This window comes from Polyodon spathula, chromosome 14, assembly GCF_017654505.1.
Source record: "Polyodon spathula isolate WHYD16114869_AA chromosome 14, ASM1765450v1, whole genome shotgun sequence".
Taxonomy (NCBI): domain Eukaryota; kingdom Metazoa; phylum Chordata; class Actinopteri; order Acipenseriformes; family Polyodontidae; genus Polyodon; species Polyodon spathula.
Genome location: NC_054547.1, coordinates 39,030,601 through 39,058,199, shown reverse-complemented (window position 1 = coordinate 39,058,199; position 27,599 = coordinate 39,030,601). Strand labels below are relative to the sequence as shown.

The 27,599-nt window shown below is 42.5% G+C and overlaps 2 protein-coding genes across 2 annotated transcripts; both read right to left on the bottom strand.

Moving 5' to 3' along the window:
- Nucleotides 1–727: 727 nt before the first annotated feature.
- On the bottom strand, nt 728–6,890 carry LOC121326616 (5-hydroxytryptamine receptor 3C-like). Its single transcript, XM_041269942.1, has 10 exons — nt 6,518–6,890; nt 5,679–5,848; nt 5,346–5,390; nt 5,142–5,248; nt 4,645–4,814; nt 4,214–4,374; nt 2,961–3,353; nt 2,556–2,928; nt 1,758–1,979; nt 728–1,230 (listed from the first exon to the last, which is right to left on the bottom strand). The coding sequence occupies exons 1-10, from the start codon at nt 6,630–6,632 to the stop codon at nt 941–943; spliced, it is 2,046 nt and encodes a 681-aa protein (XP_041125876.1). The 5' UTR covers nt 6,633–6,890; the 3' UTR covers nt 728–940.
- Nucleotides 6,891–10,719: 3,829 nt separating this feature from the next.
- On the bottom strand, nt 10,720–11,576 carry LOC121326436 (programmed cell death protein 1-like). Its single transcript, XM_041269699.1, has 2 exons — nt 11,378–11,576; nt 10,720–10,961 (listed from the first exon to the last, which is right to left on the bottom strand). The coding sequence occupies exons 1-2, from the start codon at nt 11,456–11,458 to the stop codon at nt 10,770–10,772; spliced, it is 273 nt and encodes a 90-aa protein (XP_041125633.1). The 5' UTR covers nt 11,459–11,576; the 3' UTR covers nt 10,720–10,769.
- Between the last annotated feature and the right edge of the window lie 16,023 nt (nt 11,577–27,599).

Below are 27,599 nucleotides of genomic sequence, written 5' to 3'. Positions count from 1 at the left end.
TGGCTGGGAATCCACTGGGCTTAATCAACGTGTGTCACTGTAACACTTTAACGACCCAGTGAACTTGTTTGGTGTTGGATTGTTTCTGCCCCAGGAGAAATTCTCGTATTTAACTGATGAAGTCAATTCTAGCCCCTGAAAAATGTTCCGTAGGTTTGAGACTGTTTGCCGGTTTTAATGTGATTGTACAAGCTAAATAATTCCATAACTTGTCTACGCCGTGCACATCACTATAGGGCTAGATGAAGCAAGCACACCACCTCCCTTGTGGTCTCAATAGAAACTTCCAATTTAAAGGGACAGTTTTTCATTTGCTCATATTAATGTGAATTTGACAAATACCGAGCCAAACAGCTACCTGTAAGCCTCAGAACTTATATTAAGTTTTTTTGTTTTTCATTTTGTAACATAAAAATGTTACTTTAAAAAAAAAATTAAGTTCATGAAAAAGTGATGTGAACGCCTCGAAACACTCAATGCTAGAATAAGTTCTTTCCATTATATGCAGTGTTGTTTGCATTGAATAATTGCACACAGATTCTTGGAAAATAAACAGTGTTGTTATCCTGCTTAACCAGCTGAGCTGGGACTGGGAGCTTAAACCCTGAGGTGCTGGCAAACCTCCCTCGTTCCTAACCAATGCAAATACTCATCACAGGTCAGTTGGTATTTCAAGTAGTCTTGTTGCACAAAAATACACATGACAAAAATAGGTGTGATAGCTGAGTATCTTTATTTGACTTTCGAATGACAAAGCATTACTGCTCTCTCAGTACACATTATATACAACTGCAGCATTGCTACCTCCTTTTATAACTGTCTAATATCCTGATACGTGACTGATGATGTTTATAACATATCTTAAACTAAACTACTATAGTCCATGTGACAGACTCGGTCTACTAGGAGGTCTTCACTGGGATCTTTGCTCTGACTATTCTCAGTCAGTGGAGGCTGTCTGCCACGTAGCCCAGATAATAATGAAGACGATGGAGGAGACCATTAAAAAGAACAGGTAAAGCCCAAAAAGGAAGCGGTCCAGGATGTGCCCGATTTCCATCCAGACTTCCTCGTTCTCGCCCTTATGGAAGTGGCTGTCCAGGTACTGCCTGATGCACTGCAGGTCCTCGCTGATCTTCTGCAGCTGCAGCTCAGCCTGCTTGCCCTGCAGATCAGCCTGCTTGCCCTGCAGATCCACCTCCCTGGGGTCTTTTACTTCATGAACAGCGCCTGGAAAAAGAACATTCACAATTGCAATTCCAGATTCCAGTTACTATCAGATATTTTGCAATTAGAAATATTTCACATTTTTAAACAGCAAACTCACGGGTTTGTATTTTCACGTAGAGTACAGGTCACAATGCTTTTCGCCATATAAAACAATTCTGTAAACCTGCAGCTATTTAAGAACTGTAGCTCAGGATGCCACAAGGAGCCAACACATAATCCATAGTCCTTACTTGCTGAGCTGTATTGTCAACCTTGCAAATGAACTCTCATAACCCCAGAGTCCTATTCTGTTAGTGTGGATGAGTGAGTAGGGGGTCTCTCTTTTCTCCAGGATAGGGCTCAGCCAAGTCCCCAACACTGTGTTTATGAGATAAGGTGTTAAAAAGAGCCTGTTTAGATTACTAGAGGTATCCTGGCCTAATCTAACTATAGGTAGATAGAAAAATTCTGTCCTGGCTGAAACAAACAAGTCTTGCATTCCCCTAGCCCCCTGGCAGTGGACTTTGTGGTGGAAGTTTATACTGTACCTTGAAAAGCATGATTCAGGGATACAGTGTTCTTGCTCGTGTCTGGCCAGTGGGTCAGCTTTGGCGAGTAGCAGACCACACGGGCCATGCACTGCAGGATGAGCTTGCGCACCCAGTGCGGGACTTCTGGGTACTGCCTGGAGCTGTACAGGATGTTGGTGATGGCCACCGTCTCCAGGACACTGGCCACCATCAGTGAGAGGCTGATGGCAAAGTAGGAACCTGCAAGAAAGGCAAGCATCTCTATCAATAAACAAAACAACGGTCCATTGAAACTACCAGTGGCAGGATGGCAACAACAGGAACATGGCAACAAACCAGTTATTTTTCTCTATTCTCAGAACTGTAATTTATAAAGGTATGAAACAGCAATGTCTTAGAGATAAGAAGAGCTTGAGGGAAGCCTCACGCTGTGCTGTGATCTGAGACAGGAACCTTGCCTCCCCCCACCTCCAACAACCTCTTAATCACTTTGTAAAAGTCAAACTTTTTTATCGCCAAGACACATGAAATCTCAACATTGTTCACTGAAGTGAAATGTTCAATCAGCATTCTAAGGCAAAGTGGAGACAAATGTTTTGGTTTGTACATTGAAAAAGGCAGAAGCTGAAACATTTGTCTACTTGATTTAGTTTCTGAACAGTGTATCTGATGTGTTGGATACATACAAGAACTTCAAAGACAAACCCGGCTAGAACTTAAAAATAACTTTTCCTAAACTCTGTCATTAGCAGTTCACGTCTTTGATGAAGGCAGTTTGCATGGCTCTGATCTAATATTAGACAAGCCTGGAGTTACTGATAAGAGGCGTTTCAGCAGAGCTGGGGAGCAGGTCGTTCATGATGAGCAGGAAGACAGTGTAGCCCAGGATCAGGGTCATCTTGAAGGAGGCTCTGTCCACATTCTGTGCTGGCAGTAAGAAGCTGCAGAGGTCGATCATCATGAGGAAGGTGCTGGGAACTATGAGGTTCATCACATAGAGCTTGGGTCTCCTCCTGATGATCAGCTGCAGAGAAACAGGGGACACTATCACAAAAACAGCATGCCTGAGCTTGGGTCTCCTCCTGATGATCAGCTGCAGAGAAACAGGGGACACTATCACAAAAACAGCATGCCTGAGCTTGGGTCTCCTCCTGATGATCAGCTGCAGAGAAACAGGGGACACTATCACAAAAACAGCAGCCTGAGAAACAGGGGGGACACTATCACAAAAACAGCATGCCTGAGCTTGGGTCTCCTCCTGATGATCAGCTGCAGAGAAACAGGGGACACTATCACAAAAACAGCATGCCTGAGCTTGGGTCTCCTCCTGATGATCAGCTGCAGAGAAACAGGGGACACTATCACAAAAACAGCATGCCTGAGCTTGGGTCTCCTCCTGATGATCAGCTGCAGAGAAACAGGGGACACTATCACAAAAACAGCATGCCTGAGCTTGGGTCTCCTCCTGATGATCAGCTGCAGAGAAACAGGGGACACTATCACAAAAACAGCATGCCTGAGCTTGGGTCTCCTCCTGATGATCAGCTGCAGAGAAACAGGGGACACTATCACAAAAACAGCATGCCTGAGCTTGGGTCTCCTCCTGATGATCAGCTATCACAAAAACAGCAGCCTGAGAAACAGGGGACACTATCACAAAAACAGCATGCCTGAGCTTGGGTCTCCTCCTGATGATCAGCTGCAGAGAAACAGGGGACACTATCACAAAAACAGCATGCCTGAGCTTGGGTCTCCTCCTGATGATCAGCTGCAGAGAAACAGGGGACACTATCACAAAAACAGCATGCCTGAGCTTGGGTCTCCTCCTGATGATCAGCTGCAGAGAAACAGGGGACACTATCACAAAAACAGCATGCCTGAGCTTGGGTCTCCTCCTGATGATCAGCTGCAGAGAAACAGGGGACACTATCACAAAAACAGCATGCCTGATGATCAGCTGCAGAGAAACAGGGGACACTATCACAAAAACAGCATGCCTGAGCTTGGGTCTCCTCCTGATGATCAGCTGCAGAGAAACAGGGGACACTATCACAAAAACAGCATGCCTGAGCTTGGGTCTCCTCCTGATGATCAGCTGCAGAGAAACAGGGGACACTATCACAAAAACAGCATGCCTGAGCTTGGGTCTCCTCCTGATGATCAGCTGCAGAGAAACAGGGGACACTATCACAAAAACAGCATGCCTGAGCTTGGGTCTCCTCCTGATGATCAGCTGCAGAGAAACAGGGGACACTATCACAAAAACAGCATGCCTGAGCTTGGGTCTCCTCCTGATGATCAGCTGCAGAGAAACAGGGGACACTATCACAAAAACAGCATGCCTGCTTTATAACCGCTGGGTACGGTGCACCGCTGGAGGCTACGTGATTAAAGAGGAGTTTCTTAATGGCAAACAAAGGAAGCAAGAAGTGCTGCTGTGGAATAATCGATTGCCGAACGGGGGCTGTACATACTTGATAGACAACCTCATCATATTCGAGGTCGATGGTGCTGAGGAAGCTGCCACGAGCTTCAATGTTTACCAGCTCCCACTCCCCTTTGGTTTTCATCAAGGCTTTCGATGTCTGCAATGTCTTTTCAGCTGTCATGCCCAGACTCACACGCACATCATTCTCTGGGACATACAAAAAAAGGTATAGCGTGAATAGGCTGCTTTTATCCTCTCTAAAGCAATGCATCAAGTTAGGCTCCCAAGAAGAAGCCCTGCAATGCATGTAAACATTACAGTACCAGTAACGACAACGATCCAATAGTTTGAATTACATTACGGCTAGTGCAATGATTTAGACTGAACAGCACTGTGCTGGAGTCACTACAGCAGTCCATGCCTCAGGGTGTTTTAGATTAATCAAGCCTATCGGTTCTTGTCACATGTCTGTGTTACCTGTATGCAGGTAGGACCCAAAGCTGAGCGAGCAGTTCTGCACGTCGAAAGGGAAGGTGAAGATGTCCATGGTGCAGGAGCTGACCACTCGGACAGGCATGTCGTAGTACACATTGCCATTGTGTTTCAGGTACAGGTATGGAGTCTTGGGTGATCTGTCTTCATCCATGCTGTGTGAAGATGCAGAGGGATTCGGTGACTTGCAGCAATGTGTATTGTTAATCTGGGTAGAACCTCAGAGCCTGGGTACTACACTGATCAAAAACGCAAGCTCCACATTTGCAGCTGAGTAATAATCAACACTATTTCTGATTGAATTCTCATTCGATATTTCACGATTCTTCATTGACATCTTTAGACAATTATCTCATGGTATAGCGTTGGGCATCAGCCCTTTATCTCAGAGTACTCAGAACTGTTATAGGTCAAGACCTAGTCACAATACTATCAGCAGAGTACTTTCTAGCTCTTCCTTCATGGGTGAACGCAACACTTACAATTCATTGATCAGGATATCCGGCACCCAGATATTTTCACTTGGGATGGAGATATTGTCAGTGCCACACTGCACAGGATCCCATTCAACAATCTCCATGTTCCATTCCTAAAAAGAAAAAAACAAAAACCTATTGTACTGTTCCATAATGATAAGTTCCATCCATACACCCTTCCTTTAATGAATACTAAAAAAATAAACTTACCAGGACTTGCCAGATGAAGGTTGTCATTGTTTGTATCTTTTCATCCTAAGGGGTGAAAAAAAGTGTGGAAAAAGCGGAAATTATTTTTCTGACAAATGTTTTTGTGTGTGTTTTAAGTTTTGGATCACTTAGGCTGCTTGAAATTTGTGTCGCTGTTTAAAGCAAGTTTCCAGATTCTAAACTCCTGTTAGCTTTTAGAGGGCGTCTATGTGTGGGATAATGAGTGCTCTACAGCGGGGAAGCTGGCTTGCTGAGTCAATCCATGAGGTTTATAACTGGCACTATCAAACAAGCTTTCATGTAAACAAATGAAATGAAGCGAGGCTGGCTTACCACTCCCAGGATGGCATAGAGAGTGAAGGACACGTTGACCTGTGTCGGGCTCCGAAGGCTCACAACGGGACGAATAGCTTTTCTCTGGAAGACGCTCATCTCCAGTGCCTTAAGGAGCGATTCTGCATTCGGGTTTGAGCAATTCAGAGTCAAAGCCGCATCAGCCTCCCCTGTAAAAACAAAGAAGGTTCGTCAAATGCCAAGAATTCCTTTAGAAAACAAAAGATGAATTGAACTAGGGTTTGTAAATCCTCCATCGAGTTGCTGGTAAAATTATTTTTTAATAGCTCATACTGAAGCAAGAAAAAGTCAATTGAAGACAATCGACTTTTATAAACAAAAAAAACAAAAAAACAACCAATACACATTTAGCTAGAAATTTTAAATGGGCTCATTCCATCTCAGTCCCTTGTCTAGGTCATACAGAAGCTTTTCCTTTGCAAAACACCCTCCCTGGGTCTCCTTTCTCCGTTGCATGTGGTTTATGTATCACCATCACCTACAAACAGAGGAAACATCTGCCCAGGATTTGGTCCACTTGAGTTGGAATGACTGAATGGTATAAGCCTCTCAGTTCTGGCTTTAGGCTTGAGGGAAGAGCATAGAGACTCGGGTCCTTTGAGTCCAGTGCAGGCTGGACTGTTGCTAAAGGAAATGTTTGGAGTTTAAATTGACAGTTTTTTCCCAGCTCTATGGATCAAATGAGAGGGCTTTGGTCTCCAGCGTTGACAATCACGAACCATTCATACACCTAAAAACACAGCAACAACAAGCTGGAATTGAAGCCCAAATTCCAAATGGAAAGAGAGGATCGTGGTGATCTGGGGAGACATGCCTACCTTGTAGGAGCAGCCCAAGGGCCACTATGAAGACCTGTGCCAGGATTGCCTTTCTCCTGAGCCTGATGGAAAGCGCAGCAGCAGCTGCTGGTCTGGGCAGGTTCCATGCTGCCATCTCCACTCCACCCACTCCGAGAGAGACTACAGCATCCAGAGAGGGACACAATCCTGACTCCAACCAACACAGCTCTGCCTCTCAAGCTAGAGAAAACCAACCCAAATGAAACTGCGGGATCCTGCGACCTTTATGTCTCAGTTAATAAATAAGCAGCTCCAAGGAATATGTGTTGCTCTTTTCTTCCAGTATTCAAATGTCCGGAATGCAGAGAATATTTTTTTTTTTGTCTCCGTGGAACGTCCGGATGCTCTTAATCTGAATGAAATAAAACATTTAAAAAAAAGGTCAAACAAATTGTAGTCTTATCTGTTTTGAAGCAAAGTCTTATCTGGTTTGAACTCTCTGTGCAATGCCCAATGACAGGCCAGTGCAGCTGGAGTAAGTTTGCATTCTTGCAAAGTACTGTTATTACCAAATAATGCTCTCAGTTGTGAATGCAAAAAAACAAAAAAAACTTTAACTGGTACCAACTCGAGTCGTACAAGCGGTCTGCATATATCCTGTTTAAACTTGTTGAGGGCCTTCTTTAATATAATTTCAGGGTTTACTGATGCTGACCATTGTTATCAACTCAGAGAACTCTGAATAGAAGGGTGATCGTCAAGGTAAAAAAACCAAATTGGATAAAAGTGACACCTGTATGCAGTTAAGTACAGAGCTGTCAATTAAAATCCTTCTGGTTAGTGTGTGTTTCCCCATAGACATGCTAATAAAGCTACAGCAGTCCTGTTAAACTGGTTTCATCTGGGTGGCAACCTGCAAACAAATCTCCCACTGCAAGGGCCTGTGTATCTAAAGACTCTACCCCAGTCTTTATCAACTCCTGTTTTTTTTTTTAAAGGAGACTATTCCATGTTAACTATACAGAATTTGAGTGTGCTTGGTTCTGGTTTTGTAAAATTAACCAGTATTTTTCCACTTTCAAAAAGCAATTAAACACACACACACACACACACTGCATGCATGATGAACAGTTTCATCATAATCTCATAATCATCATAATCTGATACTCGTTCGCAGTCCTAAACCGCACTGTGTTACTGCAGTGATGTTTTTAAATCCGGTATTTAAATGTGCGCTGCTGTCGGTCGGTCTCACTGTCCGCCAGCGCTTTCCAGAAACTCGTTCTGTCAGAGTCCCTTCGGTCTTTGTAACAGACACCTGTTTGTGAACTACATTTCCAAGATGCATTTGCATACATGCTCCATGTGCACGCTGAGCCACGCAGGAACTTCACTGCAATGAAGTTCTTACCGAATCACGATCCTGCTGTAACCGGGAGTCTTACCAGAATGAAACAATGATGTCTTAGTGCAACAACAGCTGGCTCCCACGGCCAAATGAAGCATTTATTTAGCAATCTGTATGAAGATAGACAGAAACAACAACATCCCTTGAAGCAACTTCTAACGTGCAATTGCGAGGCATCGTCACCGTCCTCTGTGGCTGTACACGTAATATCCAAAAAACGTGTTTCTGGTTCTGACCTGGAACAGAAAGCCCTTCTCCAATCTGGGATGCTCACCTGTATTAGGGTCACGCAGTAAGTCTGTTTCCAGGCAGGTGTGTATCACTGTGCTACAGGAACTTCATGTTTTTATAAGAGTGTTTTTCTTAGAGAACATGTGCTTCCCTAAGATAATCGAGGAATCAAACACGCGATTGTCACCCTGTGTAGAATGCCGGAGTACACCCCAGAAGCAAATAAAGTTAAACAAATACTTTTTATTTTTTATTTCTACAGATAAATGTTTACATACCCCAATGGAAATGTATCATTTCTAGAAATTACAGGAAAAATCTTTTTTGTGCATGTCTTGGTGGTGGTAAACTTTCTCCAAACGTAACGACTATCAGCCTGACCAAATAGCTCGATTTTTTTCCTCATCCACAAGAGCAAAACTTTTGCCACAAAAGAGTTTTCCTAAAATTCTTTGTTTTCAAGAAATTTCTAGAAATTATAAATTTCCACTGGGGTCTGTAAACTTTTGACTGAAACTGTATATGTGTACATAATTTCCCCAGCTAAAAGTGAATTGGCTCATTTACACTATAGTGATATAAGAAAGAAACATGCTGTGTTTGAGACTGCATGTCCCAGCTGCTACTACCTGCCATTATTAGTGTGTGTGTGTGTGTGTGTGTGTGTGTGTGGTTTTTTTAATGCCCCCCCCCCCCCCCCCCCCCCCATTAGTCTTCTATCTTCAAAATGTTATTTATTTTCATTGTAATGATGTGTATAATGCTGGCTGAGAGCAAGAATAGGTGGTTTAAACTACAGAGACGAGTGCAGAAGTCATTAATTCCTGTTGAATTATTATTATTTATTTAATACCAGAAGCTCTTACCCATTGCGACTTAACTGTTACTGTTAAAACAAAACAAAACAAAAAAATACACGTTTCAAGAAACCCAGAATTAAAGCCCACTGGATACAGCATGTTACTGTATATAGTGCTGGATGCAGTGTTGTAATCAATCTCTCCTATTCTAGACGGCAGGAGAAATCCTGCCTTTACACAATGTGACTAGAGTAAGCAAGCCCGTCTCTAAGCACCATAACCTTCAGTCAGAGCAGCAGCTCCCTTCTGCACAAGTCCACACTCACACAATTATTTTTCATTTTCTCATCAATATTTGAGCAGTTGCTGGGAAATGCAGGCACAGCCCACACAACACAGAGGGCTGAGAGCCGGGGGAGGAGGAACGTGAGGGTTTACTGATATTACTGCTACATGTTTCACCAGCAAATATTAGCAGCACCTTCCTGTGGTATTTTCACCACAGCGGTTATAAACTTCGCCTGCGCAAAGCGACCGTGCAAAGTGGTTTAGCTCACAACGAGGAAGCGCCTACAAAGAAACAGCGCGCTGGAGCTTAGATCAGCGGCAGAAAGAGCAAAGCAAGAAACCACGGGAGATTTGGAGACAGGCTGTGCCACGAAACAGACGAAGAAATAAAAAAGAAAGGAGAGCAAGGTGCAGCGCTACGGCGACTGTCGATGGTAACTGGCTGGCAGCTGCATGACTCAAATCACCCCTACGCAACCCCTGTAACAATGCAGTGTGTTTGTAGCTGGAAAGATGCAAATGCTGCATGTGCTGAGCACACAGGGCTGAGTTGTGGCGACTAACCTCTCCAGCATTGCCCCAGCAGTGGAACCTTTTTCTTTCTTCTGCAAGCCACAGATGTTATCTGCTCTGTCACAACCTACACATCCCAGTTTAAACGACTCCCGTTAGTGTCAGAGTCTGCTTATTGTGACAATAGAGACCGACACAGTGTAAACTACCGCCGCTAGTGACAGAGTCTGCATGCTTATTGGGACAATAGAGACCGATACATTGCTGTGATTTGACACAGGGGGACTGAGCCCTGGCGACTGAAGCTCTCTGTCTTTGTGTCCACACACAGGGATGGAACACCGCCCTCTGGTGGTTTTATATGTAAAATCCTTAATAACACATCTAGGAAAACCCAAAGAATCACACACACATTTGTGCAAATTTATTTATATATATTTTTTATACATAATGTATATAAATTGTGCATATACATAACAACATGGAATCTGTATATGTTACAGTTATTCCCAGCACACATGATAATACTCCACCTTTTTCAGGAGTCACCCTCTTAGCATCAGTTCATTTCACCTTTTTTATACAGAAAGTGTAAGTGCAGATTTAAAATAAATAAGAGCTGCAGTGTGGAAAGTAGTGGAATTAAATCTGAAGGAATGCTTGTTGAGAGCAGCATTGCATTAGTAGCAGGCTGTGTTCTACGTGATGGGAACTGTACATTCATTCTGTATATCAATAAATGTATTCCTCTATTAATCGATATTTTATTTACATTACATACATAGCTTTTGGCACCGAATCTGTGGGTTGGGGATTGGGGGTGTGGGGTTTGTGTGGGTTGCGGGTGTGGGTTTGTGTGGGTGTGGGGTTGGGGGTTTCCCACCCCCACACCCCAACACACACACAACCCCCACACTCAAACACACCCACACTCCAACCCCCAATTGGGGGTTAAGTGTTGGGGTGTGGGTTGGGGGTATACCCCAACACACCCATGTGTGGTTGGGGGTTAGGGGTCAGGGTGTGGGGTTGGGGGTCGGGGGTCTGTATGCTACCTGCAGTGACTCCAGCAGTGTTTTCCCCCCGACCCCTCCTCCTGTCCTGCAGGGAAGGTGATGGTGGCATATTCCACATGGTCGTCCTGGTCTGGCATTGTGGCTGGAGGAAGGGCGTCGCGCCTTGGGAATTCCAGGACCCCGTACTCGATGGAGTAGACTGGCACTGCCTGGGACGGCCTTCTCTCCTGAAACACACACACGTCATTCACAGCTGATTATACACAATCAGCTTTTTGTAGACTATGGCAGAAGAAAGCATGGTAAATACATAACAGGGTGGGCAAATAAAGCAAATAAAGATGTTTATATATATATATATATATATATATATATATATACACACACACACACACACACACACACACACACACACACACACACACACATTTTGTATTTTTATTATTTGAATTACTGTGGCACTCTGAACTTATCAGTAAACAAAATGATCATTTATACTGATTTTAGATTAGCTAGAAGGAATTTTTTTGTCTAATAATGAAAGTGCACGATTAGCCTGGATGCCTAGTCGTGATGAAATCTTGCTGCAGTGTAAATATTTCCTCGATAGGCAATGCAGCAGGAGGCAGACAGTCCAACTTACCTGCTGGCGTTTGATTCTGTCGAGCTGTGGGCTGGAAGTGCCTGGAACAAGAGGACTGTGGTTAGCTGCGTGGTTTCTCATTTATCTTTCAGTTCAGAGTACAACCGTAACTTTCAGACTGATTACTGTAATCGTGGGAACGCTGCGCTCACAGGACCATAAACACAAACAAAACAACCATTCGGAAAATATGAGTGCAGCGCATTACTCCCCACTGTCACTTGATAAGCCTTGGGCTTCAGGCATGTCTGCTCGTCTGAAAGGAGGACATGGGGAGGGGTTTGTGGGTCAGTGAATGCACCAGGGAAGCTTGTGATACCAGTGACTGTTCCGTGCTTCTGATTCACCCCCCCCCATCACCAACCCCCCCACCTCCACCCCCACAAAGAGTGCTGCGCAGCAAGACAGTGCGTGTCAAATACACCACAACATATATGGAACAAATATATTAGTTAATATATTCTTTAAATGTATTTCATACCTTAGCCATTATATATTTATATTGATGGCACTGTACATATATTGTATTCCAGTGCCATACTGTTGATGTGTGTGTGACTGGTTGCTGGTTGCTGTGTGTGTGTGAATGGTTGCTGGTTGCTGTGTGTGTGAATGGTTGTTGGTTGATGTGTGTGTGTGAATGGTTGCTGGTTGATGTGTGTGTGTGTGTGTGTGTGAATGGTTGCTGGTTGCTGTGTGTGTGTGAATGGTTGCTGGTTGCTGTGTGTGTGTGAATGGTTGCTGGTTGATGTGTGTGTGTGTGTGAATGGTTGCTGGTTGCTGTGTGTGTGAATGGTTGCTGGTTGCTGTGTGTGTGTGACTGGTTACTGGTTGCTGTGTGTGTGTGTGAATGGTTGCTGGCTGACTACCCTCTAGTAACAGAATATTTTACATTAATTCTGCAAATTAGCTATAAGCACGGTTAATGTTATTACAATTAGAAAAAATAGCCTATGGTCACATTTATTTAAAATACATTTTTATTAAAAAAAACAAAAAAAACTATTATATTTTTTTAACTCCATGGGCGACGAGAAGATGTCAAGTTGAGAAGACCACATATACATTAAAGACAGTGAACCTGGTATTCCGATCCCAGAGGAGGAACACAGTGTAACTGATCACTAGAAGCAGCACGGCCGTGACAGTCAGCGAGGCAGCAATGAGGGGATTCTTTGGAATGCTGTGATCTTGAGGATGGCTGTCTGCAGTGCTTGTGGGGTCTGACAATATTGAAAAAATTGAACACCTTTATTATGATTTGATTATCTTGATTTGATTGTTTTTGATTCCAGCACTTTATATTTGGGACAGAAAAAAAAACTGAAAGAAGAAGTGATCTAAGCTAGCTTTTAGTGATTCCAGAACATGAAATGCCTGTTTGAAAATACTTTGTGTATATGTAATTACTTCTTCCCTGTCTTACGGGTAACAGTTGAGTTATCATCTATGTGAGCTGGTGTCCCATGGTTCAATAACTGATTTAGTAACAATGGTATTGATCCCCCCCTTCTATTTACTAAGCTGTGTTGAAAATGATCTCAATTCAACATTCCAGTCTAAAGGATGTGCAACGTGAAAATGAATGGAATTACAAAAAGTGTGATTGATTGTAGCATCATTGCGTTGACCTAACTAACTTGCATAAGTCATCAGTGGAAAGCAATGCCCCTGTGGATAAGTACTAGTCCTTGCTAAGCACAGTGCTGAGAGCCGCCTTGTCTGTGACTCAGTCACCCTTTGACACAGCTGGCTTTGTGTTCTGTCGGAAACACCACTCACAGCTATCACCACTTCCTGGGTTTCTCTGCAAATGCGATCATGGATTTTCCTTGTGTCACTTCATTACACCATGGGCTCTGATTTCCTATGAACATGCTCCCACTTACCTATTTATTGTAAAATCATTATGATTATTACTATTGTTTCTGAAAGATCTTTCATGATATGACAAATGTAAACGTGTATGTGTACATAGTGCCTTCCTGTTTCGAGTTAGGTTGACATGATTTTTTATTTAACCCCCAGGGTGTGCCGTGGTGCTGATTAGTAGAAACAGCTGCCTGGACCCCATCGTCCGGAGCGCTCGTCTGTCTGATTGATGATGTAAGAGATCCCTGTGTCCAGCGTTCACCTGTCTGATTGATGTAAGAGCTCCCTGAGTCAGGAGCGCTCACCTGTCTGATTGATGTAAGAGCTCCCTGCGTCAGGAGCGCTCACCTGTCTGATTGATGTAAGAGCTCCCTGAGTCATGACCTCTCACCTGTCTGATTGATGTAAGAGCTCCCTGCGTCAGGAGCGCTCACCTGTCTGATTGATGATGTAAGAGCTCTCTGCGTCAGGAGCACTCACCTGTCTGATTGATGTAAGAGCTCCCTGTGTCAGCAGCGCTCACCTGTCTGATTGATGTAACAGCTCTCTGCGTCAGGAGCACTCACCTGTCTGATTGATATAAGAGCTCTCTGTGTCAGCAGCGTTCACCTGTCTGATTGATGTAAGCGCTCCCTGCGTCAGGAGCACTCACCTGTCTGATTGATGTAAGAGCTCCCTGTGTCAGCAGCGCTCACCTGTCTGATTGATGTAAGAGCTCTCTGTGTCAGCAGCGTTCACCTGTCTGATTGATGTAAGAGCTCCCTGCGTCAGGAGCGCTCACCTGTCTGATTGATGTAAGAGCTCCCTGCGTCAGGAGCACTCACCTGTCTGATTGATGTAAGAGCTTTCTCTGGTTGTGATGGTCAGGTTGATGGAATTGCTGACTTCGACCTTGGAGTTTAGGACGTAGTTGCACTGGTACAGCCCTGAGTCATTCTTAATTAGTCCTGAAATGGACAGTATGGCTGTCTGTGTCTTGTTCTGCCAGATGAATGTTACCCTTTTTTCATTAAATTTGCTTTCATGCCCTTCCTTGAAATTGATCTCTGCAATCTTCTGTGTATTCTTGTTCAGGTTCAGGTTCATGCTTTCAGTGTCGTTGAGTTTCTTTGGAAATGTGAAATTGAGTGTTAGAGTCTGTCCTTCTTCCATGCTTGAAAAGTTCAGTTTTGAGTCTCCTGAAAAAAGAGAAAATATATATTTTTAAAAAGATCCTTAATGAAGGCGGCTCTGTGCTTAAGTTCTGCTGCACAAGGGATAAAATACAAGCAGATTCTTTGTACCATTCCTCATGAACATTTTCACAGTAAATGTGTTTGTTTTTTCCATGCTTGCCCATGTTGTTTAAGATGCCTAACACAAAGCGGTCTAACATTTTCATACTGACTGAAAACACACATTGCACAGCCAGAGGCTTACATGCGGTAGGCATACACCACAGTATATAATAGATTATTATGTGAAATATTTCGTGACGTGAGATTGACACACAGCTGTGCCCATAGTTTACGAGAAATGCAGCTCTCAGGCCTGTGGGGTTTGAACCGGAGCAGACAGCACCCTCGGCCACGGTGTATCCTGTGTCAAACGAGTTCAATAGCTAATGTGTTGCTTGTGGTTGATTTAGGAAATAAAACAGTTATTTCCTTTGATTATTAATAAAGCAAACAGCAGGGCTCTCTGAATTCCAGTAAGAATGGTGACGCAGAACCTTACAGAGGCCAGCACAAAAGACATTGCTGCAGGAAGTTACTGAGAGAAGGCAGGCGTACAATTAAACTGCAAATAAATACACAGAAAAACAAATAGCAGCTCCGCCCTTAGGAACGCTTATCACAGTATTTGCAGTTTTATCATGCTATAGTAATCTATGCATTTATGATATTTTACCCTGGTTTGCCATGTTTATTAATTTTCTTTCCCATACCTCGCTATTCTTTACAATGCTTATCTATGCTTTAACATGCTTTCGCTGTGCTGTATTACACTTTGCAAGGACTTTACTCTGCTGCTATATTATTTACACTTCATTTGCAAATAGTCAAAGTGTGCTGTTTTTTTTTTATTGAACTGTATATATGTGTAATTAGAAACATTTTTTTTTATTTTTTGGCAGATTTTACTAAGATTTTACCATGCAACTGTATAGTGTTAATACAATTTATGTAACCCCACCTGAATATCATTGTCATAAAATAATACAACTAAAAAGGGTTAAATTGGAATGTACAATCCTTAACAAATAATCCTCTGGTCCCCCTTTTAATTAAGATGATTAATCTCAGTAAGAAAAATATTTTCGCCTTCCTCTTCCCTCATGTTTTAGGTCTAATTGATTAAGCACACAAACACTGGTCTAACATTAAAACCTATGGGTGCGCACTTAATAGCACTGGCATTCACGCTTACCTGGTTAACATGAAATACATTTAGAGCTATGAAATACTCGATAGTGCTAAATACTAAAATAAACCTAAATTCATTGACATGATACAGAACACTTTATAACAAGTAGGACCTGTCTGTAATGTGAATGTAATTACATACATTCATACTAACATGTGATTTCTATTTCAATTCAAATCTGCACTTAACTTGATAATGAATTCAAAGATCCCAAACATGAGAAAAAACTCCTGTATTTCATATGAATCCAGCAGGAAATATACTAGTTCAAATATTGACCCTTATTTGCCTTTCTGCAGATTCCCAACAGAGTTGTTAATAAGAGCTATGGTATGCAGGAAATAAAAATGTGCATTATAAATATCATATGGGAGATACTGAAATTGAAGAAAGAATGTATGTTATAAATATAATGCATTAGTAAGAGCTCATCTTGAATATTGTGTTCAGTTCTGGTCACCTCCCTACAAAAAGGATATTGCTGCTCTAGAAAGAGTGCAAAGAAGAGCGACCAGAATTATTCCGGGTTTAAAAGGCATGTCATATGCAGACAGGCTAAAATAATTGAATCTATTCAGTCTTGAACAAAGAAGACTACGCGGCAACTTAATTCAAGCATTCAAAATTCTAAAAGGTATTGACAATGTTGACCCAAGGGACTTTTTTGACCTGAAAAAAGAAAGAAGGACCAGGGGTCACAAATGGAGATTGGACAAAGGGGCATTCAGAACAGAAAATAGAAGGCACTGCGAGAGTCTGGAATCAACTCCCCAGTAATGCTGTTGAAGCTGACACCCTGGGATCCTTCAAGAAGCTGCTTGATGAGATTTTGGGATCAATAAGCTACTAACAACCAAACGAGCAAGATGGGCCGAATGGCCTCCTCTTGTTTGTAAACTTTCTTATGTTCTAATGTTCTTATGTTCTTTCTTATGTTCTTATGTTCTTTCTTATGTTCTTAAAGACAATGCCCACCAAGCACTCTGAGAGGATGCATTCCATTCTTCTTTATCACACACTACCCCACGCACTCTTTCTTATAATCTTTGGGGAGCAATTTTCCCAGCTGAGAAGCGAGCGAGAGAAGACAGCACCAATGTGAGCTACGGTTTGAATTCCTTTCAGCTTGACGGCTCGCTCTGTGGATCGCGCTCTGTTGCTGGTGTTAATGAAGGCGTGTTTCCTTTAATAACCGGAATATCAACTGGGTGAGCACATTGAAAAGATTGCTCACCAGTTATTACAGACTTATATCAGGCAGTGGTTACAGAAATATATCACATGAAGAATACAATACAATCTGTTGTTGGTGTTTTAAAACCGATATGACTCAGTTAACGAGTTAACGGATGGCAGTTTCCACTAAACATGTCTGACTGTATATAAACCACCGTGTTAAAAGAGTGAAATACACTTTAAAGGGATTTTAACAGTGATTCCTGACAGACCGAGGGAACACCATGAGAATAACAGTTAACCCACTGGAACACATTTAATTTAGCTGGAATTATTTTAAATTCTCAACCAAACATAGGGAAAAATTTATAGGGAAAAATAAATACAATTTTCACGCATGCAGAAAGCCACAAACAGTCCTTTTCTCTCGCTTGCTGTGTCTGTCAGTTTGACAGGAAGTGATGTCGCTCTGCGGCCTTTGTCCCAATTGATATTTTCTGATAAGTTTATCATAATTATATAAATAAACAAACCTTTGCATAGGACCAGACCATGCACAAGCACTCTCTCCTCCACCTCCACGCCCCTAAACACTTCCATAGAACACAGATTTCATTTAAACCAGCAGCCAGGAGGAACTGTCACGATAAGGAGCATCGTGATCCTCTTCATTCTCTATGGATGATAGCACGTTTATATCAACAAACACAGCAAGTGATCAACACAGTGCCATCTATATGCTTAGCTAGATCGGGGTCTGTATTACTGTATAATGCTGCAAGGGTCTGGAACATTGCAGAACGGAGTGAAAATTACAAAACACAAAGAACCCTCACTGCACAAACACCCCCCCTCAGCTTGACCAAAATGAAAAAGGAAAACTGCCAGATACTGCATACACTTAGATGAATAACGAAGAACATCCTCATTTTTACCAATCCCAATGTATTTATTTAACCAGGACAGAACCCTTGAGATACACAACTCATTAACAAGGGGGTCCTGACAAGAAACAACATTATAAAACCAATGTCAATAAGAGACAAATCCTTCATCACAATACACCCAGCGAACTCATCTTTATTAAACTTTACAAAATGATTTTCCATGTGTGAAAGCATATCTAACGCACAGCACGACCGCATTGCTCCTGCCCGTTTCTCCAGTAGAGAGCTGCAGAGCAAGCCTGTCAAGCGACTTTCCCAGTCACTACCTCTTCTGGGATTTGAACCCAGGAATCTCTACATCTCACTCCTGTTTGTATGAATTGCTACTAAACCTGACATAGGGTTAAACAGAAGTGCCGAATAGCGGAAGCTATGAGAAGCTCTGCAGCCACTTCATTCTTGCAGGGCATTAGATGCCTAGAAAAACATCACTTTTCTTGATCAAAGATGCTGTTTGTTTTATCCCTATATGGACAGCAGTGCCATCATTCTAATTTGATCTCTGGGACAGTTTATTTACACAAGTCTGGGGACTGCAGTACAATTGGGTTTCTAACTGTAGACAATACATAGATAATAATGTTGACACTTTCCAAGTGTCTCTAATGACTGTGTCTTTACATTGTAGTTACTTAGTAAATACATGTAGACTTACACATGGTTACAATGTTAGTATACACAGTTACAATGTACTTAATGTGGAAATCTTTTTGCATGATATATGTAAGTACACAATTGTATCAGATAAGGGTTATGGCTAGCAATAGGGTTAGGTTTAGAGTTAGGGTTATATCGTGCAAAAATATTTACACATTAAGTACGCTGTAATAATAATAATATATAATAATATTTTTATTTTTATATAGCGCCTTTCATAGTGGACCACCATCACAAAACGCATGTAATTATGTGTAAGTACACATGTATTTACTAAGTAACGACTCTGTAAATACACAGTAATTTGAGACACTTCATGGAAAATGCTAGCATAATAACATGAATCCCTCGTTCTTACCTGGATCAGAGCGGGTGATTCCTGATGTTTCGATTCCAAGCCCAGGACAGAGTAAAGACATCAGACACACAAGAACGGCTAGGAGCTTGTTCAGAACCCAACTCATGCTTAACTTGTTTAAATAAAATCTCTACGATTTCTTTAACCCTTAAAAACAAGCTCCCCCTCCTACCACGATCATAACTCTTCAGAAGGTACAGTACTCAGCAATTCTGCATGTGAGTCTCTGTTGTGTGAAGTGAAGGGTTCAGTTGACACACAAGAAAAGAAACAAACAATAGTGGATGAATAAGAGAAAAAGAAAAAAAAAACATCCACAGAAAACCCCCTTTAAATGTCACTTTCGGTCACATTTTCCACGAGTGAGAGAGGAACAGAGAGAGAGAGAGAGAGAGAGAGAGAGACTGTTAGGCTATGATTTACAATAAAACGCTCCTATTTCACATAAAGATGTTGCTTTTCTAACAGCACGTTTCCCCTGCAGGTTACAGCTCTGTAAGCCTGGGGAGCAGCCTTACCTTGCTGGATCAGAAGAAGTAAAAGAGGAGTGAGTGCTGATATCACTCTGGTAACCTTCCCCATGCCTCTGGAGTGGTCTGCCTCTAAGCAGAGTCAATCAAATAGTTTGAGCTGCTCGCTGGCCTGCGCAAGCTCTTCCTCTCGGAGCCTGTATAGAGAGCGGGGAGAGGGGGAGGGGTAACTCAGAAACCTGGGTAGACCTCATCACTGCCTCTGCCAGCCTGTCAGAGCCATGCAAAATACAAAAAGCTGCATACGACATACACACCACAACAAACAGAACCAGTTTACCAAGCGTGCCAACATGCCGTAACCTTAAAAAGAAAGCCTTTGAATTCCATTACATAGTAACTACACATCTAGACATGCCATCACGAAAAAGACTTAGCAATGTACAGGCGCTTTCATTGTGTAGTTTAAAAAAAAGATATAAAAAATGTACAATAATAATATAGCCAATTAATGAAATAAAGACAAAACAAAACCAAATATACGTGAGAAATATTTTCAATAAATAAAGGCTTGATGTTGCCGAATGGAGTTCCAACCTCACAACAAACTTAAATTAGCAAATCCTGACTAGAGTGTGACTACAGTGTAACTAACTGTATCTTCAGCTTTAGCAGAAAAAAACGAATAATTTAGCAGTTGAACAACAATAGTGTCCAAAAAGTTAGCCGTACAAGCTTTCTTTCTTGCTTGTGACACAACATTTGGAAATTATTTATTCACAAAAGCCAGGGCCCAACAGTTACACAAAGTATGCAGTTACTGCTCTTATCATGCAGGTTTTATGTAATGCCACTTAAAGGAATTGTTATCATTTACTTACACTACCCCTCTTCTAGACCCCTGAAACCACACTGTGCCCACACAGTCTACGCAACGGGGGGATACCGCACCACAGTGTCATCCTAGCATCGACCCCTCAAAGCACCATAGCCCAGCTGATGAATGTGTCAGGTTACACAAGACATCCCCTCATAACGCACACAACACAGAGCGGTTAGCACCAAGGGTTTAGAGATCACAGCGTCACAGCTCAGCTCGGCTGTAAAATTGTCTACAAGCAAAGCAGGATGCTCTTGCCAAGGTGAATAGGTCTCTCCAGTCTTACAAAAAAGAAATAGTAAATACTACGTGACAATAACTCTGCAGTGAAGATAGGATCCCCTGCAATGAACACAAAGTGGAGAGTGATCTGCAGGCAGCTACAGTGCTGTGCCTTCTGGTCTTCTCACCTCCTGCCCCCTCACTCCACTAGGTCTTAACACATTCACTAAAACATAGACCACAGCAAACCCACACACGCACAGATACCCAGCTCTCTGCAGAAAGCACAGGGGCAGAGAAGCGGCTTGGGGCTGCTGGTGGGATGAAAAGCTGTGAGTTTGTGGGAGGTTGGCCAGTGGCTACAGTCCTGGGTTGGAACATGAAAGCTAGTGGTTTTGAGTACTGTAGCCCAGATTGCTGGTAGTGGGCTTAAGTTGCACAGTGGTTAGAGTGTTGGACTGCAGTGTGGAAGGTACTGTATGGTACTTGATTAAAAAAATGATGCTATAATCTTTCTGGGAAACAATGTTCATTAAAAATTGTAGGTGGTATTCTGCACTCCAAAACCGCACAATATTGGAAAAACAAAGTGTCAATTTGAAAGCGTTGTTACTATGTAGGCATTTCTAGTCTGGATCTCAGTGCTAGTGGATCCTAGGCTCACACACACCTGAACTCGCGCTCCAGCACACCAGCGTGGGTCACACAATGTAAACCTACCCTTTTCTGTAAATAGCAAGCAAACGGATCGCTGAGGTGATTAATAAGAAAACACACACACTATAGGGCCCTATAGAAGTGCTTGGAAAAAGAACACGCACAAAACCCACAAGCGGGTTATGCAAATCTGCTGAAAGTGTGTTTCCCTGCACTTCACTTTCAACAATAAAATCAATATCGATAAATACTGATTCAAACAAAACACGCTTTCCTTTTCCTGTTGTTTTTGTCTGGGGGATTTTGTTTGTAGGAGAGTTAGTTATCGAAGATCCTGCTACCCTGCGATGTGGTGGTGCGTGCAGAATGGTTTGTTTTTATGATGTGTGTGTATGTGTGTGACAGTGTGTGTGTGTGTGTGTGTGTGAGTGTGTGTGAGTGTGTGTGTGTGTGTGTGTGTGTGTGTGTGTGTGTGTAGGGGTGTGTGTGTGTGTGTCTGTGTATGTGAGTGTGTGTGTGTGTCAGTGTATGTGTGTGTGTGTGTGTGTGTGTGTGTGTGTGTGTGTGTGTGTGTGTGTGTGTGTGTGTGTGTGTGTGTGTGGTTCAACTGAAACCTTCCACACGGTTCCACTAATGGAAAATCTAATCATACAGCTCGTCTCACAGCAGGCACGGTTAGTCACAGCACAAATGTGAGCAGGCGCTTTTTTCGTGCAATTTCTTTTGGATTTTCTCATCTCAAATTGTTCCTCTTTGTATAATTCAGGCCCCTTAATAGAAGATAAAGTGAAGTTTCTTCACGGATCAGTCTGACTGATCATTTTGTTTGTATTTATATGAATGAAATTCTCCCTTTTGAATGTGACTTTCACATGCAATTAATCCCTGGTTTCACCCGCTGTCCCATTTTCAATTTACTGCTCACTGATCTCAACAGTGAGGCCCTTTATGTTAAAGCACTGGTGCCTTTCCACCCCAGTGTGGATGTCTGGCCGTCTCAGTAAGATCTGGAAATACAATTCAAATACAGTGGAGAAAGGCCTGACATTGAGAAACTAACATATCAAGTTTACATGCACTCATTACAGGCTGGTTTCACAGTCTTGGGGTACCCAATGTTACCATATGGAAGGTAGTCTGAGAATGGTGCTAATCAGTGCCTATAAACAGACTGGTAACTGCCTTCATCCAGTATGCAAAAAACCTTTTGTAGTTGGATTTCCCTTTTAGATGCTTACCGCTGTAAATCTGTACACTAATTTTGCAGTTTCATTACGCTTTTTTCTTGCAGTTATAACTATTTCTATCACAAGCGTGGCTATTATGTAATAACATCAGTGGAATAACATGCTTAGCAGGACTAGTTTCAAATGTGTCTGAAAATTTCATTTGTATAAAAGTTTTTATTCAGAATACCAGTACACTTCCCCTTACACTTCCTCTCCCCATATTTCTCACTGCCCTCCCTCATTCTCTAGAAACATGTCTTTCGCTCTCTCTTACACCCACTTATACTTGTTTATAGAAATCTCCATTAGATTCTTCCCTGCTGTGACTAACTGGTCTGGATCAGCCTTATTTATCCTCTTCAAAAACCTCCAAGCCCCCCCTTGTGAGGGTAACATTTGCAAGCTACAGTATTTCCACTAAGCAGCTCAACTTGAGGTTGTTTAGATGTGGTAGATTGAACTGTAAAAGGTAACTCTTAAACAAGCTGCTAAAAAAGTTTCTGTCTTCCATGGCTTCTAGATGTATTGTCAGTGTGTGTAGGAGATGAGTGCCTCTTATCCTTATCTTCCATGGCTTCTAGATGTATTGCCAGTGTGTGTAGGAGATGAGTGCCTCTTATCCTTATCTTCCATGGCTTCTAGATGTATTGTCAGTGTGTGTAGATGAGTGTGTCTGATCCTCATCTTCCATGGCTTCTAGATGTATTGCCAGTGTGTGTAGGAGATGAGTGCCTCTTATCCTTATCTTCCATGGCTTCTAGATGTATTGCCAGTGTGTGTAGGAGATGAGTGTGTCTGATCCTTATCTTCCATGGCTTCTAGATGTATTGTCAGTGTGTGTAGGAGATGAGTGCCTCTTATCCTTATCTTCCATGGCTTCTAGATGTATTGTCAGTGTGTGTAGGAGATGAGTGTGTCTGATCTTCATCTTCCATGGCTTCTAGATGTATTGTCAGTGTGTGTAGGAGATGAGTGCCTCTTATCCTTATCTTCCATGGCTTCTAGATGTATTGTCAGTGTGTGTAGGAGATGAGTGCCTCTTATCCTTATCTTCCATGGCTTCTAGATGTATCCCTGGTGTGTGTAGGAGAGAGGCCGCTGCGGTCTCAGCATAGCAAGACATTAACAAGACAAAACAAAACAGAATGAAGAAGTTACGTCAGGATCACAAGATAAGTTATCTCAGGATCTGGACTTTCCAACTTGTCTAATACTATGTCCATAATTAGCTGTAATTAAAGGATATATTCATTATTTTGGAAAAACAAGTAACTATGAAAGATTATATAATCAAAGCAAAGGGAAGAAACAGCACGTGTCCCCCCATGTGAGGTATTTCCCTCCTGAAATCCCCCCATCGCTGAAACTTTCCCAGAAGACGTGTCTAGATGCTTTCTATATTCATCATGGCTCTGCTGTTTAATACAGATTAGCTGAGCAATGCAGATTTTGTTACACACTTGACATGCAGTAGAGAGAATCGAGGTCATTAGCACACCAGTTGAGATGCACCACCTCGACTGGCTAAGGGGGAAGAGACTGAGATCCTCTGACGCTTGTTTCAGTGTCTGACAAAACTTTCCAGCCGTGCTCGAACGGACAAACGTAGCAACGCCCTGCTGCCCCCTTCAGCGCGTGTGTGTGTGCACTGCTAGAACACACGCGCTGTGATGCACTCCGACCATCCTGCTCACTAAGGGCAAGAAACTCTATTCTGCTTGCGAAACAGTACAACTGTAGACAACTGTATTTTATTGTTATTTTTAGATTTGAGTTGATCGGTTTCTGTGGGGCCTCTCAGTCTGACACAGAGCAGTTTGCAAAGGAAAACACAGCCTCACAACACATGTTCTCACCTACATGTAGGTGTTTCATGAGAGGAGATGATCAGAAGAGTTTTTTTTTTTAATGACATTTTATTATGCTTTAGCAGTCTTAGTCTGACATAGCTGTGCGTTGCGGACATCTATGAAGTAGTCTTCCTTAATTGTTAGCTTTAATACTTATATACAGTTTGACTAGATTTCACAATTCTCTGTTTGAAATTAGACTATAGCAGGCTCCGACCTGACTTACAATCTGAATCCTGATTTCAAAATGCAAAACTTCAGCATCATAATTCTATGATAAATGTATTACAGTGGCTTGTATCATTTCTACTCAGGTGCTTATTATTTTTTAAAAATGTAATAGAAATATGAAAAACATTAACGAGAGACCAGATCAGTCTACCGTATAGAGTTTACAGCAGACGTGCTGGCAGTGGATTGTTTATTCTTTATCCCCATTTGTTTTTCTGTTCTCTTGTCATGTCCTTCCTCCCTGTTATAAACTGTGGAATAAAGAGTGAGCTGTAAACGTGTTTGTGCATCAAACTGTGGTTGAACCTCGCTCACAACTTCTTTCAACCTGACCTCCTCCACTAAAAAAACTGATGATCTGGACTTAATCATTCATTTAAACAAATGCCCTTTAATATGAATTATTTCCAGCAGTGGCAGGATCTGTGTGACGACTCTGCCTACTAGAGGTAATCTTTCTGTTCGATCTAAGACACGTCAGAGCGATGCACTCAGAACCCTACACTTTATCAGACAGGATCACAGTGCTGACTCTGCTCTTTCGCATGTGCTTACATATCAATACCGCTCTTTAATATTAACATTTGCTTATCGAAAAAAAAACCTACATTGTTTAACACCTTGGAAAGTTTACATCTATAGATACGGACATTTGAGGAAAATACAGTAGGTGTTGGTTTAGAATTAAAGTGCAGAATTGACTTGTTTTATTGTTCATTACTAAGGTGCATGAAGAGAGGAGGATGGAGAGTTTTACCACTCATTACCACTCAGTGTGGCAGTGCTGGGGATCAGAGAATGGAGAGTTTTACCACTCATTACCACTCAGTGTGGCAGTGCTGGGGATCAGAGAATGGAGAGTTTTACCACTCAGTGTGGCAGTGCTGGGGATCAGAGAATGGAGAGTTTTACCACTCATTACCACTCAGTGTGGCAGTGCTGGGGATCAGAGAATGGAGAGTTTTACCACTCAGTGTGGCAGTGCTGGGGATCAGAGAATGGAGTGTTTTATAAATCATTATTAAGGTGCAGTGTGGCAGTGCTGGAGATCAGAGAATGGAGTGCTTTGTGTTCATTCTGACAGTGATCAGATCAGAGAGCGGAGTGCTTTGTGTTCATTCTGACAGTGATCAGATCAGAGAGCGGAGTGCTTTGTGTTCATTCTGACAGTGATCAGATCAGACAGCGGAGTGCTTTGTGTTCATTCTGACAGTGTATGTGTATGTGGACAGTATCGGCAACCCCTCCACTCTTTAAGGGGCTGGGTTTCCATAAAGAAGACGAAGCTGCTTCTGCAGCAGAGAGGGATCTATTTGATATTGCCTATTATAGTATATTATGTGGGGTCTCCCTTCCACATTTACCAAAATCCAACCCCTATCTGTATTAATGACTAGACTCTTCCACCCATATAATACAAATAGGTAACAGACTATATACAGGGCTCCCTCTTTTTACACACATCAGAACAATTACTATCAACATGATATTTAATTTATCAAATTCAGTTATCAAAAATTAAATATCTGGGCTCTGTTTTGGATTTACTGACCTGTAGTACAAATGGGATTATTTCATTTTCATTTTCATTTATAGCTCAATAATTGCTCCCTAACATTTATTTTGAAGCATAATACAAATATGCTTGATGACTTGGCAACAAATGCTTGGTGAAGGCATCATTTTGACAAACACTATCTTCGGTTTATAGATCTGCTTTCTATCTTATGTAGCAATCGCACAGCTGAACCAGAGGGTAGTTAACCATCTGAACCTCCCACTCCAGAAACAGTGCTGAGAGCAGCAGCGGGACCTGGGGATGTCCCGAGTCCAGCCAGTAACCACAGTGCTGAGACCAGCAGCAGGTCCTGTGTCCCCTGAGTCCAGCCAGTAACCACAGTGCTGAGACCAGCAGGAAAACCACCATCAGCAGCAGTGGGTCAGACTGTCACTGCAGAGACGCTGCATGAGAAGAGATCCCCTCACCCACTCTGTACCATTGACCACGGCAGTATTCTTTCTTCGGCTTTATATAAATAGCAAGTTAAATATTAACCCCTCAACTGCTGGAGTGAAATGAGTCACATAACAACTGCATCCGAAGTTACAAATTAACCCCTTAACTGCTGGAGTGAAATGAGTCACATAACAACAGCATCCGTTGCTATTTAAAAAACCGCATGAGGGAAAAATCTAACCTTGCACAAATATGCTCCCCACCATAACTGTATAGCAGAGGGCCCCGCTGCTGAATCTGAAGTCTCACTTGTAGCGGCCGATGTGCACCTCGTTGCACAAGCTCTCCAACCACAGAAATGGAGGTGAAAGGTTCCGACTCTGCACTCATCGAGCACACTTTCGCCCCAGCACTCGCGTGTAACCACAGGCAGACTCTGTACACAGCATTGCTGCGGATTAATCGGCGCTCCGGAGCAACGGCACCGTGTAAGCAGCCTCCGGATCGAGGACTAGACCTCAATGTAAAGCGGATGTGAGCCACTACTGGTTTTTTCCTTTAAAAGTGATGCATCAGCGCATGCTTTCCCGTAGAATTGCTCATTTGTGGCTTTCACGCAAAGGAACTTACTCCAGGTCAGAGGCTCTCCGCAGCCACCTTGCCTTGTTTTCGTGGAAACGTTGCGTGCATTTTGAGCGCTGGGTGTGTGGCATTGCAAGCCTGGTTAATGGGAAGGTATATGTATTATTGTTAACCACACATGCTGTGTATACATGCCTATAGCATTACGGCAATGCTGTGCTTTACCGTGCTTCTGTGCTTCGCATGCTCTTACCGTGTTCCCCTACCATAGTAAAGTATAGGTAAGCATTGGAAAGAATAGCGAGGTATGGTAAAGCACATTAATAAACATATAACCATGGTAACCCCCCCCCCCCCCCAAAAAAAAAAAAAAAAAAAAACAAAACAAAAAAAACTGATACACGTTTAGAAGGGTGATACTGTGTTTTGGACCTGGGAGACAGTTACATTCTGGCCAAAATAATTTAAGAATGACACAGGATGTGTGCTTGTCGTACCGGCGCTATACATATACCGACTGACGTGTTGCTGAACACAGTCAGTGTGGATAAGAAATACTAACAGCTACTGAGAACGGTTTTCTTGGTCTTACTCACACTTGTCTGATGGTGGCGCTGTTTTTTGCGGCGGGGCCTCTCATTCATGCTAGTAGCGGTTGACGAGAGCTCGTGACTGGTTTCACCACGGTCACATGACGAGTGGAGACGCGCACTCCTGTAAGGCTTCAC